Source organism: Hippoglossus stenolepis, chromosome 20, assembly GCF_022539355.2.
Source record: "Hippoglossus stenolepis isolate QCI-W04-F060 chromosome 20, HSTE1.2, whole genome shotgun sequence".
In the NCBI taxonomy this organism is placed as follows: domain Eukaryota; kingdom Metazoa; phylum Chordata; class Actinopteri; order Pleuronectiformes; family Pleuronectidae; genus Hippoglossus; species Hippoglossus stenolepis.
Window position 1 is genome coordinate 4381143 of NC_061502.1, and position 21473 is coordinate 4402615.

General features: G+C 42.0%; 3 protein-coding genes across 3 annotated transcripts; 2 read left to right on the forward strand and 1 right to left on the reverse strand.

The window, feature by feature from the left end:
- Window positions 1-3667: 3667 nt before the first annotated feature.
- paqr8 (progestin and adipoQ receptor family member VIII) lies at window positions 3668-4741 on the reverse strand. Its single transcript, XM_035144341.2, has one exon. It carries the CDS (start codon window positions 4739-4741, stop codon window positions 3668-3670), a length of 1074 nt encoding a protein of 357 aa, XP_035000232.2.
- Window positions 4742-7151: 2410 nt separating this feature from the next.
- mcm3 (minichromosome maintenance complex component 3) lies at window positions 7152-14245 on the forward strand. Its single transcript, XM_035144686.2, has 17 exons — window positions 7152-7367; window positions 7644-7756; window positions 8078-8286; window positions 8472-8602; window positions 8717-8955; window positions 9045-9153; window positions 9244-9397; window positions 9497-9628; window positions 9732-9940; window positions 10032-10206; window positions 10295-10421; window positions 10571-10721; window positions 11506-11646; window positions 11768-11874; window positions 12001-12074; window positions 13145-13244; window positions 13500-14245. The coding sequence occupies exons 1-17, from the start codon at window positions 7293-7295 to the stop codon at window positions 13696-13698; spliced, it is 2445 nt and encodes an 814-aa protein (XP_035000577.1). The 5' UTR covers window positions 7152-7292; the 3' UTR covers window positions 13699-14245.
- A 4607-nt stretch (window positions 14246-18852) lies between these two features.
- On the forward strand, window positions 18853-21041 carry il17a/f3 (interleukin 17a/f3). Its single transcript, XM_035144204.2, has 4 exons — window positions 18853-18980; window positions 19337-19542; window positions 19669-19812; window positions 20385-21041. The coding sequence occupies exons 1-4, from the start codon at window positions 18972-18974 to the stop codon at window positions 20515-20517; spliced, it is 492 nt and encodes a 163-aa protein (XP_035000095.1). The 5' UTR covers window positions 18853-18971; the 3' UTR covers window positions 20518-21041.
- Window positions 21042-21473: the final 432 nt, after the last annotated feature.

The window sequence follows — 21473 nt, forward strand, 5'->3', positions numbered from 1 at the left end:
ACACCGACACCCACACCCACACCCACACCCACACCCTCATCCACACCTACTACTTGTTTAACAACCCTATACTGTCATAATCATCTTCTGATGCCCTGCAGAACAGGTCATCTTTAGCTCTCTGCAGCCATTTCGACTCACTCCCTCTCTCCAACGGAGTTATCAGTTTTACTTGGTGGCACAAAATCAATAGATGTGCTTTCTCCGAGAAATAATAATAATAATAATTTTCATTATGGATGCACTTCCTACACAGAGACAAGAGGAAAGAGGAGGGAGATAATCCCCAAACACAAACAGGCTTATTACCACACATGGTGCTAATGCTGGCTGGTTAACAGGTAAACATAGAGCATGATTACAGACTGCACAAATAGGCCAACAGTCAAATTAACATACAATAAATAATTAAAGCCAAACAGAAAATAAACTCACTATTTAACATGATACAACAAACAACAAACGCTGCTCCAGAACATAACTATATGTAAAACCACATTTTCATTTTTAGAGGACTATTTTTCTAAAGGTTAAAAGAAACCTGCTGAAACATGTCAATTAATAATCTCAAGAGATGCTGGCAGGTGAATTTTCTAACCTCTCTGTTTCCCTCTGGTTGGTAAACAAAGCTCTGATGTCGCATTTGTCCTTTCAAAGGTGGCCTGAGCTCTGAGTCACTCGGTGATACCGGGCCATCCTGAGAGTCAACCTGTGGGAATTTACACTTTAAAAAGTCTACAGGTGTGGCCACCAGTGCATGTGCATGGCCCGACAAAAAGACGGCAGAGTGATCGTGAAACACTCTCACAATAACCTGTTTTCCTCTGTTTGGACTTACATGATGTTTACATTAGTGTCCTAACACCATGTATTTGTTTAAGAGGTTCTGTTCTAAATACTCTGCGTCTGTGCCGACATGTCATGTGCAACAAAGTGCTCATTTCGCTGAGATAAACCAGTTCTTCATCTGCTCTATCAAAATCATTCAATCCTTTAAATTAGGCACGAACAGGATTTTTTCTTTTGTGAACCACTATAATGAAACAGATGAGATCATCGTGAGTGAGTCATCTAGTCACCAGCTGATCCTGTCAGGCCTGTAGTGGTTGCCTTTTGCCCCTGACAGTGTTGTCTTCTGTCGGCTCACAAAAAAACCACACACACACACTGCTCTGGAGGTAGAGGTAGATTTTATTAAAGTTCATTTTAAAAACATTTAAAAAACAAATTAGTTTTATTTATAAATAACATGAGACACCACGTGCATATAACACTCAATAATACATAACCTGGACCAAGGGGAGAATCCTGAGAAAAGGACAGTGCACCTCACGTGTCCTTCCACACTAACCCTAAAAGAACTAGAGATGGGAATTCTCGGATCTTATGGCTTCTTTACTTTTCCAAGAAAAGATGCTCATCGTAAATAATCTCTTGGATGATGATATGAGAGGGTGAGATTTACCTTGAGCCGCTTTTCCACTGGTCAAAAAAACCCACTAACTCCTACTAACATCTGGCTTTTGACTGCCGTGGGAATGGATACAATCGGCATTTGCACATTGGGTCAAATGACTCTGCAGTAGGCACAGATTCTTATCGGCAGTGATGGAATCGTGACAACCAGGTGAATGTGCTAATTTGGCAAAACAGCGAAGTGAGAGAACGCCACAGTTTGTGATGTCGAACGGAACAGGGGGAAAAGAACAGAAAGGCAAACTCCTCTACTGACAACGGAAAAGGAAATCGCCTTTTTTGTGTGGATTTACCTGCATTTAAGTAGACAGCATATACCTGCTAATTTTGTTGTAAAGAGATGTTAGATATCCCACCAATATCTTTTTGGATGTGTGGATTATGCAAATTCCACATCACTGAAAAGCACAGCTTAACCCTCCGACTTTAAAACAGTGAGAACCCCATCAAAATGTCCTCCAGAAGTTCTACGCTCAAACTGGTGCTCACAATTATATATGTACACACACACACACACACACACACACACACACACACACACACACACACACACACACACACACACACACACACACACACACACACACACGCGCACACTGCACTGTAACTGGATTTTCTGAGGGACTTTATCCATTGGCAGGACCGTCCTGCCAACTTGTTTGCATGCGGTCTCTCCTTCTGCCTCAGCGTTAAACTGGCCTCTTTGTTCACCTCATGTAAATCCCACCATTTGGCTCGTCCACCTCAGTGAACGCAAAATAAAACAGAGCTGCACTCTCACTCTCTCTCTTCGTCTTTCTCAATAGTGACACTGCTGCTTACCTCAGGCCGTACTGTGTTCTCTGTGGCAAATAAAGATGTCAAATATTGTTTGTCCAAAACTGTAAGTAAATAACCGCAAGTAAATCATTTTATTCAGCCTTTGCTTGAAAAAAGAAAAACTTGCATCCTTATATATTTCATAGAATTAAGAACTTATTACACATATAGACATCCTGGTATGTTTCATACTAACATGCTGAATCAGCATTCTCCAAAGAATAGACTCACCAGCAGTAATTAAATGGGAGGATGATTCACTGTCACAAACTTTACTGAGGCATAGTTAGAAAACTATGGAGTTGGGACATTTTCTGCAAAACTTAAACCCTTTTTATTGGGCTGAGTAGGGGAGACTAACTAGCTTGATGTGCCGGCTGGTTAATAAATGATAAAAGGGAGATCTAATATGCATTTAGTGATTTTTTTTACTGTAAATCTAGTGGCTCACCAAATAGATCCAAGTCTTTAAAAGCATATAGAAGGCCAAACTGACTCTTTAACAGCGGACAGTAAACAGTAAGGCTTCCCCCGTCACTTCCTCTCCATTCATTCACAACTAACCAGAGAACAGGTGACATACTTTACGCTTCCGTCACCAACACCACATGACCCGATTACCATGTGTAAACAAAAAGGTGCGACAACAACTCAAACTACAACTGAATGCTACACGTTCAGAAAATGTCAGAGCTGTCACTTGAACCAGACCACAAATTATTTGATTATCATATAAGTAATTAAAATAATTATTACATACTTCACAGATATACAGGTCGTTTACACAAATATGGCTTTTTATGAGTATTATCCTTATTATTATTATCATTAGATATATTTATACCCAATCCCTGACTTTTGTATGCAAACACTCATGCAAGGACATTTGAAGAAATTGTACTTTCTTGATTCTTGTTGTTCTGGGTTTGTACCCTCATGGTTGAATGCACTTATTATAAGTCGCTTTGGATAAAAGCGTCAGCTAAATGAAATGTAATGTAATGTAAAAGGACACACACACACACAGTGGTTTGCACAGCTATCCTTTTCATTGACTTCCATTCAATTTAGACAGCCAAACCAAAACCTTCCCTGACCTTAACCATGACCAGATTATGCTTAACCCACACCTTAACATATAACCACCCTTCACATGTTACTACTAATCTTCAGAGATGATGTTTAGCCATACCGGGTTTTGGTCCCCACAAGGTCCACTGCCCCTGACAAGGTCAGTGTTTATGCTGTAAAAGGTCCCAAAGAGCTAACAGTAACGAGTACACACACACACACACACACACACACACACACACACACACACACACACACACACACACACACGCATGTAAACACAGGCTAGCACAGACACTTGTCACTCTCTCTCTTGTTTCGCCTGCAGTTGCTCATTCACATGCTTCATTGTGATGACTGCTGTCAGGACGCAACACAGAAACAGGGCGGGGAAGGATACACAAGCCCACCACAGCTGCCTCTCTCCAAATACCTCCACCAACGTATCCCTGCGCCTGGCATAATCCTGGAACAGCGCCTCCAGCTGGAACATTGTGCACAGGGCCAGAAACAGGTGGAAGATCTGATGACCCTGGACCCCAAAGTCGCAGTGGCCCGGGAAGAAGCGCTCAGGGATTGGACAGGAGAAGAAGAGGGCAGCCAGCATGAAGGAGGCGATCTGGAAGGCGTGGAAGAGCTGCGAGTACTCTTGTGTCCAGGTGACGGTCAACAGGCGGTGGACTACCGGGCTGATGTCCAGCAGGTATGCTAGTGTGGCAGGGATCACCTGGTAGATTTTGCGCTGCAGCGGATATGGCCGCCTGTACCTGAACTTGGCGAAACAGCAGCAAGCACAGAAGAGCCATGCACAGAAAGCAGCTCCGGGTAGAAACAACTGCCCAACGCAGCTCTCCCTCCATGTTGTCTCTGACGCGTAGAAATAATGTCCAAGTGAGCACCCGTACTGATACACGGCTATACCAACATAGTCCATGCAGAAGAAGAGGTAGTGTGCGTGTTCAGAGTGAGACTGCAGGAGGTGAGCTGTCGCACTGCAGAACAGACAGGTGAGACAAGACACCATGAAGAGGCACAGAGGTAGAGAGGCTGTATCCAAGGTGTACCCCAGGGCGCCAGCATTGGCAGACCAGCGTATCAGCAGCACAGGACCTGCTAGCAAATGAGTCCACACATTCAGTGACTCGTTGTGTCTCTGGAATAGACTGAGGAGGTAGCAGCGCCAGTTCTGTTTGACCGGACGGTAGCCTGACAGGATGTAGGGCTCTCGGAACAGGCTGGGGACCTGTGAGGCCTTGACCGTGGGGCTCGGCAACTGCAGGGAGGTAGGTACGATGTCCCATGGCCGAGGGAGGTGGGCAAAGTAGTTCATGTTCAAGGTAAGGGTCCTGACCCGTTGCAGGATATCGCCAGACATAGCTGAGTGATGGAGGTGGCAGAGAAGGAGGATGTGGACCACAGACAAAAGTGGACTGTAGGAACACAAAAACAGAAAGTCAGTCAGTGCTTAATACAAGGTGAGGGAAATTAAAACTGGAGACAAAAAGTAATACAACTCCACACAAAGCAGTTAGAAACATGCCAGGACATTTTTCACAGACAGATTAATGAACAAGAACTGTCCTGACACACTGCAACAAGCCCAGTTAGTAGTATGGATGTGGCTACATACATTGAAAACACAGTGGTATGGATGTGGCTACAAACTACTGTGTTTCCAAACTAAAACAATCTGAGTCCACACAAGTGTTTTGGCTCCATATGAGTTTTAGTCCCCATCAGTACAAACACACCTGAAAACGTGCATCCTGCAGTGGTGAGTAGAGTAAACAGAGACAGTACTCAAGTAAAAGTATTTTTATTTTATAATTATAATGACTCAAGTAGAAGTAACGTAAAAATATGCACTTGCGTAAGAGTAAAAAACTGCTCAAGTAGTGAGTAACTTCCTCAGAATGTATTGTGTTCAAACAGGATATTATGAGGTAATAACAATGTTAAGTCACATTGATTGTAATTATTAAATTGACATATTCAAAACTAGGCAAATGCCTAAATACAAGCTGTAAAGCACTGTTTGCTCTCCAACCTTCACTGAATCCTCAAGGCTTGGTTGCAGCCAGCATTGTGTGTGCAGATATTCAGTTTCCAACACAAACTGAAGTTTAACTTGAAAAGGTTAACCTAATTAACACAAGATAGGACAATGCAGACATTCGAAAATAAAAACAATATTCATAATTAATAATAATAATAATAATAATAACAACAATATTCTATGCCATAAAATATAAATCTTCCAAACTAGGTCGTAAGATAAACAGGTGAAGAGCACAAACAAGTAAATCTGCAAATTCTGCAAAAAACTACTCACAGAAGTACAATTTAGTTAAATAACTAGCCAAGTACATGTAACAGAGTAAATGCAACATGTATACCCACCCCAGAATAACAGCTCCTCATCTTCACATGTAAACAGTTGTTTCGTTTTAAAATGCAGAATTTAACTGCACAACAGCTGTTGGCACTAACAACAGATTGAAAAACACTTGTAATTATTGATCCATGTTGTTCTACAAGTAGCTGAGGCCGATGCTGTTTCCTCTTCTTCTGCAGGGGGTCCTGTGAGAGGAGCTTGTGGAAACAACCAAGGCGACCAGAAAAAAGATACCCGTCCAGTTTTAAAAGGCAAAACAGGCCCAGCAGCATTTTCAAGCTTTTCTGTTTTAGCTGCTCTAAAACTCCAGTAGTGTTGACCTCCATATTACAACTTAACTATGTAACCCCAATGTTATCCCCAATGGCTGGTGGTTATATACTGTGTGTGTAAGGATAAACAAAAAGTCAGGAATGCCCATGTTTTACAAATTGTGTGTCAGGAAAAAAGTCACAAACAACACAATAAAAAAAAAAACTGAATAATAATGGAGAAGGACTGAATCTCAAAGTGTCTATTTAGTAACTTCTACTAATATTCAGATTTACATTTAATAAATATTTAATAAATCATTTTGATTATAGATTCTTTGTTGGTTTTTGCCTGTACCTGAGTTTTCCTTGTGTTTGGATTTATGTTGTCTCCCTGAGTTCTGTTTCCTGTTTATTTTTGTGGTTTCTGCTCCTTGTGTGTTTCCACCTTTTACTTCCTGTCTCCCGACCTTGTGTTTGTCTGCACACGTGTTTCACCTGTGTCCAATTACCCCGGCCTCCCCTGTGTAGAAGTCTCTGTGCTTACCTTGGTCGTCGTACATGGTCGTCTCTCCACCCGTTGCCATTTCTCCTCCATCATCCCTCACTTGTTAGTGTCTTATTGTGTTCCCTTGCTTTTTCTGTTTTTCTGTTTTGTGTTTTTTAAGAACTGTGGACTTTTTGGACTTTGTTTTGTAAAGAACTCTGCCTCATTAAAAGGACACTTTTTGTTTAAACGTTTGTGTCTCTACATCTTGGGTCCTCCTGCTTTAACTAAATCTGACAGCATGAGCCTTTAACATTCCTACTCGCTCACAGCGAGTTTGTGTTGCTCGGGACCAAATGAATGTTTATTTACATGTGTGTTGTTGCTGTGGGAGTTAATGGTTTCTGAAATACCATTGTAAACATGCAGTGTTTGGGGTTCTTAGAAATGTCGCCATCCCCTGGACAAATGCACAAACGCTTTATTTCGTTGCCTTTCCTCCATTTTTTTTTTACAGCCCTCCTCTTCCTGCTCTGTTTTCGCGGGAGTTCTCCGAGTAGGCGGGGCCACGTGGTGACACCGACGATTCTATTGGACAGCTGCACGTTTCCGCGCCGACTATGCAAAGCAGCGCCGGTGGAGTTGACCAATCGCGCTTTACGTTTTGCTCGTGCCCGGCACGCTGTGGCGCGAAACCCTGATCAGTTGCGTGGTTGACGGCGGCGGAGGAAACGGCACCGAACTCTGAACAATATATTAGTGAGTTTACAAGCGGAATCAATAATCGAACATAATGGCGACCGACGTGGTAGATGACCTGGAGATGAGGGAGGCTCAGAGGGATTACCTGGACTTCCTGGATGATGATGTAAGTCTAACTTTAGTCCGGTCAAACCGTTGAAGTGTCGAGAAACCATGCGGGCACCACAAAAGAAGCAGATCTCATTTAATCAGTTGTTTCACTGATGGTTTTGGAAACAGTTTGCAGATGCTGCGCGTTGTTATGATTCAGTTTGAGTCCTGATGTTGTGTCAGGTTCGAGGCGTCTTGTCTCCCTGAGATCAGAGAATCGTTGTCACCGAGAAGAGTTTGATTCAAAGTGAACGAACATCAAACATCTGTTTTTCTTTTCTCCATCCTGCAGCAAGACCAGGGCGTTTACCAGAGTAAAGTCCGGGACATGATCAGTGAGAACAAAGCTCGACTCATCGTCAACATCAACGACCTGAGGAGACGCAACGAGGCCCGAGCTGCAAAGTAAGTCACTGTGTGTGTGTGTGTGTGTGTGTGGACTGATTAGTTTGATTAAGTTAAGCAACTTGGCACAAAGAGCTGTTCTGAGCATGCATGGATCCATATTCTCAGTAGTTTTTGTGAGTCTCTCACACTTTATAATTTGTTGCATACAGGAGCGTTTTCTAGGGACTTTGGGGCCCCAGGTGGGCCTTACATAGATCCTAACTAGTTAATACATAAAGTTTTCACTATGAAAGCCATATAGTCAGATTCCTGTGTTTTGCTGTCATCAAACATTTCTCTCTTGAGTCCATGACCCAAATATTCCTTGTCCTCCACCAGACTGATGAAAAACGCCTTTGAGGAGCTGCTCGCTTTCCAGCGGGCACTGAAGGACGTGGTGGCCTCGGTGGACGCCACCTACTCCAAGCAGTATGAGGAGTTCTTCATCGCCCTGGAGGGCAGCTTCGGCTCCATGCACGTCACCCCCCGCACCCTCACCGCACGTCTGCTGGGCAGCATGGTCTGCGTGGAGGGCATCATCACCAAGTGTAAGTTCTCTATTGATCACCCCCCCCTCCTTCTCTTTTGGGATCTACAGTCTACCCTCTTTAACACCATCTGAAGTAATGTAGTGATTCAGTTAAATACTATTATCCCCTGCTGGTTTCAGGAGGGCCTCATAATAATAGTTGTATAACGAGATTCTTCGATTAATTTCCTTCTTTTTCTTCAGGTTCTCTGGTGCGTCCCAAAGTGGTGCGCAGTGTCCACTACTGCCCGGCCACTAAGAAGACGATGGAGAGGAAGTACACAGACATGACCTCCCTGGACGCTTTCCCTTCCAGCGCCATCTACCCCACCAAGGTAACGTAGCATAAATGCAGGCTGATCCCTGTGGCATCAATCAGAAGAAAAGGTTCTAACAAACGTGTCCAAAGGTCACAGGGTCCATGCTCACTTGATTCCCTCTCCTAATAGGATGAGGAGAACAACCCGCTGGAGACGGAGTTCGGTCTGTCCGTCTACAAGGACCACCAGACCATCACGGTGCAGGAGATGCCAGAGAAGGCGCCCGCCGGCCAGCTCCCCCGCTCCGTGGACATCATCCTGGACAACGACCTGGTGGACGTGGTCAAACCAGGAGACCGAGTGCAGGTGATCGGGACGTACCGCTGTCTGCCGGGAAAGAAGGGAGGATTCACCTCCGGCACGTTCCGGTGAGACACCACCTTGTATGTTAACTGTCGCAGCTGCAGATTTCATCCCCCTGCGTTCTCACGAATTTTGCAACCCCTCCCCTCCTCAGGACCATCATGATCGCCTGCCACGTCAAACAGATGAGCAAGGAGATGACCCCGTCCTTCTCTGCTGATGATGTGGCCAAAATCAGAAACTTCAGCCAGAGTCGCTCCATAGTAAGACCTCATGCTCCCATTTGGACACGTTTGGAAAAGCAACTAAGTCTCACGTGAGAAGATTAAAACCCCTTTTCTGCTTTCACACAGGATGTGTTCGATCAGCTGTCTCGCTCCCTGGCTCCCAGTATTCATGGGCACGAGTACATCAAGAAGGCCATCCTCTGCCTGCTGCTCGGCGGCGTGGAGAAGGTGCTGGAAAACGGCTCGCGCATCAGAGGAGACATCAACGTCCTCCTCATTGGTACCAGCGCCTTCCCTGCTGATGTTCTCATTCAGTCAGGAAGCTCGAGTTGAAGGTCAAACTAATGTCGTCATGCATTGTCCTTTTTGTTTTGATCAGGTGATCCATCAGTGGCCAAGTCCCAGCTGCTGCGTTACGTTCTCCACACAGCTCCCAGAGCCATCCCCACCACTGGACGAGGCTCCTCTGGTGTGGGTCTGACCGCCGCCGTCACCACCGACCAGGAGACCGGTACGACACGCACACAAATGCATCCACTGGCGCACAAATATACTGTAGCTCTTTTAAGTTTCTGTACTGATCAGAGCGTGTGACCTCATCCTCTCTCCATTAGGTGAACGCCGTCTGGAGGCAGGCGCCATGGTGCTGGCCGACCGGGGCGTGGTGTGCATCGACGAGTTCGACAAGATGTCCGACATGGACCGTACGGCCATCCACGAGGTGATGGAGCAGGGCCGCGTCACCATCGCCAAGGCTGGGATCCACGCCCGCCTCAACGCTCGCTGCTCCGTGCTGGCAGCTGCCAACCCCGTCTATGGCAGGGTAAGTAACCACATAATGGCTAATGTGTGATGCAGCAGCTGCTCTGTGTTTTTTTCCTCATGTAAAACTCTCCCGTCCTCCTCGTTCCCAGTACGACCAGTACAAAACCCCCATGGACAACATCGGCCTGCAGGACTCCCTGCTGTCACGTTTCGACCTCCTCTTCATCATGCTGGATCAGATGGACGCCGAGCAGGACCGCGAGATCTCTGACCACGTGCTGAGGATGCACCGCTACCGGGACCCCCGCGAGCAGGAGGGAACAGGTACTGTGAATCAGGGCTTTTCTGTATAACAAGTTAATACTTATTTAGAAATGTCGAATGATGCATTTCGTTGCTTTTGCCGTTTTAGCCATGGCAATGGGCGGGAGCGTAGACGTCCTGGCTACAGAGGACCCAGACGCTATAGTAGAGGAGCACGAGGAGCTGCAGATCTATGAGAAGCACAACAACCTGCTGCATGGGAGCAAGAAGAAGAAGTACGTACACACACACACACACACACACACACATACACACAACTCTGTCCTGGAATGATGGAAACATCACAAACCTTTTTCCTCTGTCGACGTCGTGGGCTATGGTAAAAAAAAACAATTGGGTTAAGTGAATCTTTCTTTTGTTTCAGGGACAAGATTGTGAGTAAGGAGTTCATGAGGAAGTACATCCACATCGCTAAGGGTGTGACGCCTGTGCTGACAGAGGAGGCTGCCAAACACATCGCAGAGGAGTACTCCAGACTGAGGAGCCAGGAGCAGATGGCTGCCGATATCGCCAGGGTGAGTGGAGCAGGATTGCCACTCTTAGATGTTCACCACATTTTAGTGGATGCACTGGGTTATATTCAGTAAGAGTCAGAGCTGCGTGATGTGTACTTGTTGCTGAGGAGACACCACTGTGGAGTCTCAGATGAAAAAGTGTTTTCTAGGCTTTGCTTAGCACAAGAGAGCTGGTATCATACGCGTTGCTTTGGACGGCATGTTTGTTTCTGTTCTTGTCTCTGGAAGTCAGTGGCGAGCGCTTCCTTTCTGTTGACGTCTCACACTTCATAAAAGATGGCCACTTTTGTTTGGTTGGCTAATAGCAAACGTGTAGTCCATCGTGTCTCTCACCAACGGCACGGCAAGAATTCATGACTGAATCATAATCTAACACGGTGACCAATTTAACAGACCACACCATCTTAGAGTCTGAGCCCAGGATAACTGAGACACTGAAATAACAGCGCCAATGTTAATGTGGCCAGAAACCCATTTACTTCTCCCACTGAGTGAAAATGTCAGCGTGATTTTTAAATCTAGTTGGGGACCAGTCGGTCACCAGTTTCTCCTGGTGAAAACATGTAGTGTTTGACCCCCGCCCTGTACCATACAGTACTTAGGGTGTAGCAGTTCATCGTTTGCCACTTTTTGTACCTAAATATTTTCATTGTGCCTTTTTTAAAGTCATGCAAACAACTTGTGGCAGCTTAACTCCTAAGAAGCCAGTGTAACATCACATGTACAACCCGTGATGTGTTTGCATGTATGAACTGGCTCTGATCTCGGCCCCTCTCCTCCTCAGACTTCTCCGGTGACGGCCCGAACACTGGAGACGCTGATCCGTCTGTCCACAGCTCACGCCAAGTCCCGCATGAGCAAGGCGGTGGAGATGGAGGACTCGGAAGTGGCCGTTCAGCTCGTCCAGTTTGCCTACTTTAAAAAGGTGTGTACTGCTCCGTAGATCTCAACAATGCAGCAATATTCGTTTTTACACAGCACAAGGGGACTGAATATTCCTGCAGTAACATGTCAGTGAACTCCTCTCTGTTTTGCCTTCTGTTCAGGTTCTGGAGAAGGAGAAGAAGCGTTCGAGAAAGGAGCGAGACTCCGGCTCGGAGGAGGAGGAGGAGGAGACGTCCACTCAGCGTTCCCAGAGAACTCAGAAGAAGAGGTAAACAGTCGGTGAAGCACAGCTGAACAACACTCTTGCACTCGCCAAGCGTAGAAACCCTTCTCCTGGCTTTACTTCCTCTTCTGTCGCTGTTGGTAATCTGTGATAATATCCTGTGTCCTGCAGGGGGCTCCAGGGTTCTCAGGGCAGTGAGGGCTACAGCCCATATGACTTCAGCGAAGAGCAGAACGTCCCTGAGAGTAAGCGTTTCACAGTTTTTTGTCCATTCTTGTATTTTTATAAAGATGAATCTAAATATATATTTTTTTTTTAAAGCAAAATAATACTTTTGTATATGATCTTGTGACATTTTATTTCACTGCTTAGATTTGTGAAATTGTACAATTGATCAAATGGTTTACTCATTTGTTTATCATACACACAATGCCCTTGGTTGCACTATGTGTTCATGGACTATAAATAAACCAAGCTGACTTGAAAACACTTCAAATAGAAATAATAGAAACAGGTGTGACATACAGGCAAAAACAACTTGTTTTTCATTTAAAGCTATTTAATAGTGTGTGTAAGCTACAAATCTCATACAAACTCATTCTGAAAGTCAGCTTGGGAATTGCTGATTAAGTATAATTTTGAGGTACTTCTACTGGAGTATTGCCATTTTTGCTACTATATACTCTTGGGTCATCATATTACAGAGGGAAATGTCCTTTTTTTTTAAATTTTTTTTTTTTACTCCACTTCATTTATTTGACGTTTTTAGTTACTTTTGAAGATAAACTTTTTTACATGGTCAGCAAGTTAAATACAATGTGTTATGATAGAGGAACCCACCTAACAGTTTTTAAAGTTGTTAAAATGACCATGATTTGAAATTAAGTGTGTAAGACAGGGATTTTTTTTTACCGTATATTTATATTAAAGTATAGTGGTTGTTTTTCTACTTTTACTATAGTAAATGATCTGAGAACTTGAAGCACTGCAAGAAAGTTGAGGGTTATAAATTATATCCAAAGATGTTTTTTAAACTTGTATTTAGTATGTTGTATTTTCAATGTTTTTGTTATTAATCAATATTCAACAAGTAAACGTATATCATTCAAAGAGATAAATACACGTATTCCGTTATGTTGCTCAAAGTAACATTGCAAATGATGATATTGCACAGTTAGGCATATATTATTTTATTTTATATTATATTATTGAGAAATACTTGAGGATACTTTAAATCTTCACATCATTGTCATATACAGGTTATGTGTCACTTCCTGTATGAAAGAGTTCTCACATTGTTCCTTATGCTCTTTAGTTCAGGCTGGAACCCCGAAACCAGCCAAGCCACAGCGAGAGGAGGCGGAGCCCATGGACGCCACATCACAGGCTGAAGACGCTGAGCTGTCTGCAGAGAGGTGGGTGACTGATTCCTGCCAGAGTTTCAACAATGTAGATGATATTAAATATTCGATCCCGAGTCTGCATGATTTCTATTTGAACAAATCAGTTCCAATGAATAGAGCTGGTTGAAATATATTTTTGGGTGAAGGGGAGTCTGTAGACTCACATTTATCTTTTAGAACAAATTACAGCTTGTTTCTACGATGTTTGTTGATTCATACTTAAATATTAGTTGACAAACATGAACTTTTTTTCCTTTTTCTCTCTAGACTGAAAGAATTCAAGTCGTCCCTGTTCGCCGTGTTCCAGTCGGCTCACGCTCAGTCTGTGAAGATGAAGAGCCTGATGGACGACATCAACAAGGAGCGCCAGGAACTTTTCACGGAGCCCGAGGTTCGCGCCGCTTTGGCTCGCATGCAGGACGACAACCAGGTCATGATGGCTGATGACATCATCTTCCTCATCTGAGCGAGGAGTAGGAGGACGGTGACTGTTTCTGAAATGGATGACATGAACTTTGAAAGAAACAGTGATTCATATTAACATGTACATTTTGTTTGTTTCACCTGGTTTTGGACATCTCGTTGCTTTTATGCTGTTTTCTACAAATTTTCCTAAAATGCAGTCTAATGTTGAATTTACGACCAGTCAGACACATGACCTGTTATCTGTAATTCCACATCGGGCAAAAATATTATTTTAAGGAATTTGGATCGCATAAGATGCAGCTTAATCTATCAAGTCAAGTTTTATTCTTGTATGCACTTGTTTCCTTCCAGGTAATGTTACTTTATAATGTCGTTATTATCACAGATTACTGTAAGTGTTATGAACAAACATTTCAGTTCATGAGAAGAAGGCAGGGTTTTTTTCACTGTGCCGTAATAATCACGTTATTAAGTAGTTTTACCAACACTCCAGTTGGCTGGGTTTGTATATAGTTGATGAAAAGTTTTCAAATTGTTAATTAACTGTAGTTGTTAATCCAAAAAAATTAAATGTCATGCTTTGGAAATGGGCTTGGATTGTTAGATGAATGTTTTAATAATGTCACTTTATCCACCTACCAATTCCACAAACGTCTTTCTGTCCGTCTGTCTGTGGAACGCATATCTCACGAACCCTTTATCTCATGGGCTTCACACTTGACATGTGTATTTTAATTTGCCAGAGGAAGTGCAGGGCCACTTTTGGTGAGATTTGGACTCGTGATATGTTCAGTATTAATAAAACCAGTGCTCTGTAGTGGGAGAGTGGGTCAGTAAGCTTTCAGTCTGTGGACGGAGCAGAACAGATAATGTCTTTATCTACGACCTCTGATAAACTACAGTAGCGCTTGGCAGCTCGTTCACACCACTGGTCAATATCAGTGCCAGATCATTTTGATAATTAGATCTGTTTTATTTAACCATATTCGACTGAAAGACATTCACTGGTGCTAATATCTGTCATGGCAACAACATAGAATCTGTGTCAATTTTTTTTACAAAGTAAAAGCACAACATTCCTTTAGTTGCTGCAATGCTTTATACCGAACTCTATTACAGAGCTTTTATTTTGAAAAGTTTTGAACTTGCCTCTAAAAATTGTTTGCTGTTTAACAAAGACCTCTGAGATAGTTGACATGCAACGTATGAAGAATAACCACAGTTAGTAAATAATTCAAAGTTATATGTAAACACGTGAACATTGATCAAGCTTATTCAGTTTCACTTTATGAAAAACATTGACTATAAAAGCTTCACTGCAGATAAACCAGGTTGGATAAACACCGTTTTATAACCTCACTCTGCAACTAGCCTGGTTATAAAAAGGGTTAGGGTTTACATTACAAACAAACAGGAGAAATCACCGCTTGTCTAGTGCTAAGTTTGTTCTGTGATCTCCAAGGTTTCTCAGGCCCTGGCTGCATTCTTGTTGACCTATTATTTATGTGACCGTAAATTTGTTTGGATGCTGGAACTGCCTGCAACTTTTTGGTTTCCCATCAGACCCAAAATATCCAACCTCTTCCGGTATGTGCACCGGTGTGTTTACAAGAAGTAATTTATATCAACCTGCAATATATCCGGACCTCAGTGTGTGGGAGGCAGGCCCCGTAGTGATACACCTCTTGACTGGTTAGTACTTCACTGTTCAACCACCATCTTCCTTCTCACACTTCTTTACTCTGAACGGAAAGTGTAAATAAGTAGAGCAGCTTTACCCTGAGTCAGATATTTCAGGTCATTGGGGAACACAGCATCTTTGCACCCACACATTAAAAACCTTCTGTATCTGATCTTTGGCTCCATAATGTAAATTGTAATGTAACTGTGGCTCCGATCAGTCGGTAGATATGATCAACAATCACTCAAATCATGCAAAAGACGCTCCTAGAAACCGCTGCTGCCATCCAACCTCAAGCTTGAAACACCCACGGCTGACTCATATCGAATAGACTTACGTCTCTCTCAAAACTTTCAGTTCAGCTTTGATTTTGAATGTTTCTAATCAAAGCCTGAGGAAAAACTTGAGCAGCGGAGATTTCGATCATTGTCTCAGTACTCGTCTGTCTCTCAGCAGGATTGCGTTAAAACACTACTAGAGCGATCTTCTTGAAACTTGGATGAAGGGTGGGCTTTTGGCCGCTGAAGAACTTGTTCACTTTTGGAGGGAGTCATGGCAGAAGCAGGCAGATTCTTAAGCACAGTGGGATTATGGGTTTTACCTCATTTTGGAGTATATCTCAACAAATAACGCAGATATCTTTATGAATAAAATCAAGCGCGTGCATGCAGAGTGCTAATATGAACACCTGAAATTGTAAGGATGGAAAGTGTCATGTGAACATGGAATTTATATCTGATCTCAATACACGTATCAGCAATTAGGTGATCAAGTGACCAATCAGACGGTTGCGCTCGCCAAGTGACCTTCTTGTGTTTTTTTTTTATATTTAAAAACATGCATTTTTTTCTCATTTATTAAATGTGCATAGATGACAATATAGATACTTAATATAAATATAATATGTGTTGTGAATATAAGGCTACAGCCAGCAGCCAGTAAACGTAGCTTAGCAACTAGACCATGGGGGTTAAAAGCTACCCTGGCTCAGCCCAGAGCTAACAAAATGCTAACCCACCATGTATAAAGTTCACCAATTAAACACAGTATATAACTTTTATGTCCCTGACATCCGCTGTTGGCGGCTAACAACTGCTAACATCTAATGATAGTTGCTAACTTAAATTTTGCAGAAGACCTTGAAACGTTTATGGGATATTCAACATCTTGATTTTGCTATCAGACAGGGCCAGGCTAGTGTTTCCCAAAATGTCAAACAATAAAACCTTTAATTTAAAATGTTTGTGCAAGTTCCTGACAGGACAGTTCATCTGTTCTGCATTTGTAATCTCTCTCTGACTTTCTGCGTCCTCTGCTTCGTTTTTGTCTGTCGTGTTTATTTGTTGCATTATGCAGCATTATTTCAAACCCGTGACTAATTATGGATTAGTTAGATGTAAAACCTCTAAGCCGTGCTCGTAATGAGAGACCATATAAATAAATGGTCTGGGACACGACTCATGTCAAACTGAACCTTTGGGAAATAAAGCTGCTGACTGTTATGTCGCACACTGTAAGGATGGCTGGCTTGTAGTTTGAGCACTTCACTGGGAATACGTGCAGGAGAAGAAGTGCTATTTGGAGAAAGAGAAATGAAAGAAGGAAAGAACTTATGCAATCATATGCTCAATTATCCCAAAGTGTATACAAGTGAACTCTCATATTGTCGTAATGATGATTCGCTTTAATACTTCCAGCATGTAAAACCTGCAAGATGGATGGATATCTGCTGCTGGAATAAAAGAAAAGAAATTGTCATCACAGGTAGTTTATCCTCCTAAGTCAACTGGACTTCTTTTACCTTTTATGTGACCCACAGCTGGCACGTCTTTTAATAATCAAGTGCTCTTAAAAAAAATAGATTTCATTAATTGCATTGCCAAATTTCAAACTGTTACTGTAAATTACAGTTATGTAAATCTATTTAATAATTAATTAATAATAATAAAATGACGAAAAAGTACCGTTTTAGTTTGTGACTTACACATTCAATAATTATAATTTAACTCTAATGTTATAGTGAGTAATTATAACGGTACACTCAACTTGCAGAGCTACAGACTGCAAAACTGTAAAAACTGCAATGACAATAGCTTTAAATAAATGCTTTTCATAGGCTGCACCCTTTATATGAGAGCAAGATTTTATCATTGTAAAAACAAAATATCTAATTTCATTTTGTTATCCGTTCGTTTTATACATCTGTTGGCCTGATTTTGGTTGAGGTATAAATTGTAGAACAATTCTTTTTGGAGGACTACTGGTGTCACAGTGGTTCTCAAACCATTTCCTTTCACTACACTGAAGACTACAGTTAGTCAGCTCTTTGCTCATATGATGCATGAGGAGAAGATCTTATCACACGGTTTGTCTTTGCAGAATAGTTATGCTGTCAGCATTTCCTTGACCTACATTGTTTAGAGTGGGCCGTCAGTGTGAGGGTGATTTATATAACTAAAAAAAAAAAATAGGAGTCACAGTTCAAAATGTGGATTATTTGTCTTTGAAGGTTTTTTAATGTGTTAATGCAATAAAAATGCATGAATGAAATTTTCTTCATTCTTCATTCTTTCTTTTCTGCTTTCAGGATAAAACATTTTTTAACGAGATCCGAACCAGAGTTTGAAAGGATATCGCAAATAAATAATTAGTTAATTTGGATTGACAAAATCCACTCTGCTTTGGTTTGGACATTGGGAGAAAAAACATAAAATTACATTTTATATAATTATATAGAAAAGTTTAAATAGTTTGTGTTTCAAGTCCTCACATCAGTGGTGTTTTTGTTCCTTTTAGCTCCAAAACTAAAAAGAGAGTGTGCCGCTTTCACAGCCACATTAAAGGTGTTAGGTTGAAGGAATGTTTTCACACCATTTGACAGGATGCAGGTGGCTCGTCACTCACAGGGGAATTATCACTTTCTTCCCGTACTGGGTCTTGAGAATGGAAGATCAAAACGAGTTCAAGAGAACACTTCAGAGACTTTGATCATTAAAGGAGGCACAAGCTATTGTTATCGAGGGGCCTTCACGTTGCATTTTTCTTTGGAAGTTTGTCTTTGCTCTTGTAAATATGAGGCTAGCTTGTTAGCTTAGCATAGCACAAAGAATGAGACCAAGGGGAAAAACATACCCTGGCTCGGCCCAGAAGAAACAAAATGCCTAAAATAATCTTTATAGTTCACAAATTTTGTTTATCCGTGCAGTAACTTGAGTGTAACATGTTAAAGCTGTAGCTGTGGAAATGCACGTTGGGATGTATTTAATATCAGAATCCAGAACAGTAGGAAATATGAATATATTCCTATTAATAAAGAATTATCTTATCTTATCTTATCTTATCTTATCTTATCTTATCTTATCTTATCTTATTTTACACAAAGAGAATGAAAAGTGAGGAAGATGTTAGATGGACAAAGATAGAAAGAGACTAAACTGAATCGTGTTCAAAGGTCAACATGGTTGTCTTTAAAGTCAGTGACAGTCATAGCGGAAATGCTCTGCTCATGTTGTCAGCACACACCAACACATCTGCCTGCATATAAACACACCCAGAGAGAGTGTAGACACAACAGAAGAGCAGAGGAGCGGCTCACACTGAAAACTGGGCTGGAAAAGCCAGACGACGCGACCATGCGGCTGGTGAGTTGCACCAATTTCTTCATTTATCTCTCATCTATGATCATATGAATACTTATCAAAGAGCGACTTTGAGCTTTATATGACATAATGTGAGCTGCTTGAAAGGACAGGAACACACTGTAGGGAATGTTTCGATTCTGAATTGAGAAGTAAACTTTACTTCTTGTCATTTTGAGTATATTTGGGCATTAATACTACCTAAGTATTCAAACAGAGACAAAAAACAGCTAAAAGTATTGATGCATTTTTGTTGACCACCCCAGTTTGCTCCATTCCTAGATTTGTCTTTGGCTGCTGCATTTCATATTTTTTCTCATGAGCAGAAAAAAAGCTCTTACCCACTGTCTTGTATTCAGTTGCTGAGAGCTTTCTTGATGCTGAGTCTGGCCACGCTGCTGCTCGCCTCCAGAAAAGGCCGGCGCGTCTCTGTAAATTTTGGAAGTGATACTGGACTGCAGGGCAAGATGGCGAGACTGATCCTGGATCCATCAGTGCTGCCTCAGATTGTCAGCACCTTCGACTCGTCCATCGCCAACATGTCTCTCTCACCGTGGACGTACAGGTGAGGCATTGCAATAAGTCTGTGGGACCGTAATGTTATTTTTCATTCTTATACGTGGTTTGTGCAAAAAAAAAAAAAAATTCATATACATTTTTCTCCTCTTCCTATTTTTCCACGTCTCTCCAGGGACTCCTATGTAGAATCTCGGGTGCCCAGGAGGATTTCCCATGCTCAGTGCCTGACCTCTGGCTGCCTGAACCTGCAGGGAGGAGGTGAGGTTGCCGACCTGGAGGCTAAACCCATCCACTACCAGGTCCTGGTCCTCCACAGGTGAGCCACTGCAGTCGAAAGCAGCTGCTGATGAGGTTTTTGTGGTTTTGTTTCTGGTGCAACAATCATCCTTGTGTGCTTACTTAAAAATACATAAAGTTCATGAAGTTTGTCCTTGTAAACACATTGAATTAACTGACATTACAAGAACTGAGAAATTTAGATAAATTTGGCATTTGACGATGAATGAGACTAAGTATGTAAAGTGTGGAAATGTAATTTGTAATTTTTCAGTGTGGCTTGAAATAGTGAGAATATGGAAACCAAACATTATCTGATATTTATCATCCAGTGTCAGACTGTGAGGTTAGACTCTGCACAGCCTCAAGTCTTCAAAGTGCACTTTCCCTTAACCCGACAAAAACATCATACAATTTGAAATATTTGTTTCTGTGGTGGCATCTTTCTCTGATTGACATCCCATATTTGAATAAAAAGTGATTGCAGTTATGCATTTATTGTATTTAACTGAATATAAATACACAGAACTGAAAAAGACTTAAATAGACTTTGCAGTCAAATTCAACAAAACATAATTTACTGTTGTCCTTTATTTTTCCAACCCACTCCAGAGTCCCAAGGCAGCAAAAGAAAAAAAACAAAAAAGGAAAGAATGCAAGGACCAGGTATTTATTCAGACTGGGGATGGAGGTGGTCTCAGTGGGTTGTACGTGTGTGAGGCCCAGTGTCGTATCACAGCGCTAACACTCAGGAGCAGTTCATCCAGTATGCTGTTGATGTTTTCACAAGTGTGTAACTTAAATCTAGCGAAACCTTCATGTTATCACTGCTTCAAATGACAATGTGAAATGTCTTTTTTAGCTAGTGAATAATTAGTGCTTTCATGTTCCTGACCCTCTTGATGTTAGCTGTTAGCTGTTAGCTGTTAGCTGTTAGCTGCAGCAGTACTAACAAGCCATGTCCCTGTGTCAAACGCCTGTGCCACTTGATAATATCACAGAACTATGTAGAGCTGTGTTTCTTTCTGCCCCCTAGTGGTGGAAAAACACTTCATGCAGCTTTAATCCTGTACAGGCAGAATTAAACATGAAAGGGGTATTGAAAATGTATATTTTTATATGCTATTTTAATATAATTTTTTGTTGGTTTGTGTGTGTTTTAATCATATGTTGTCTTGTGTCAATGTTTTGCACCAGTTTTTCTCACATTTTATTATAACCCTATTCTTATTTAAATGTAAAATTCTTTATTAAAGTTTTTTATTCCAACTTGTGAAGTCGATCAAAGTTTCAGTCAAATTGATTGATGTGTGTGCTTGTCTTTCAATAGTTATGAGGGCTAATTTTGGTTCAATACAACAATTCAAAGGGATTGAGGGTTAAGTCTTGGTTTTAGGGATTTAGTTGTGAAGGTATAGGGTAAGGGGCTAGGGAGTACATTATGTCAATGAATGTCCTAACAAGAATAGAAAGTGTGTCTGTGCATGTGTTTTCTCGTTTTTGATTCCTCTTGAGGACAAGGCCAAATATCATGATGAAACATCTGATGTCCTGGTTAAGGTTAGGGCAAGGGGGCCTTCTCGTTACATAGCTGCACAAACCTGTGTGTGTGTGTGTGTGTGTGTGTGTGTGTGTGTGTGTGTGTGTGTGTGTGTGTGTGTGTGTGTGTGTGTACAAGTGCGAGGAAGGACGAACACAAGA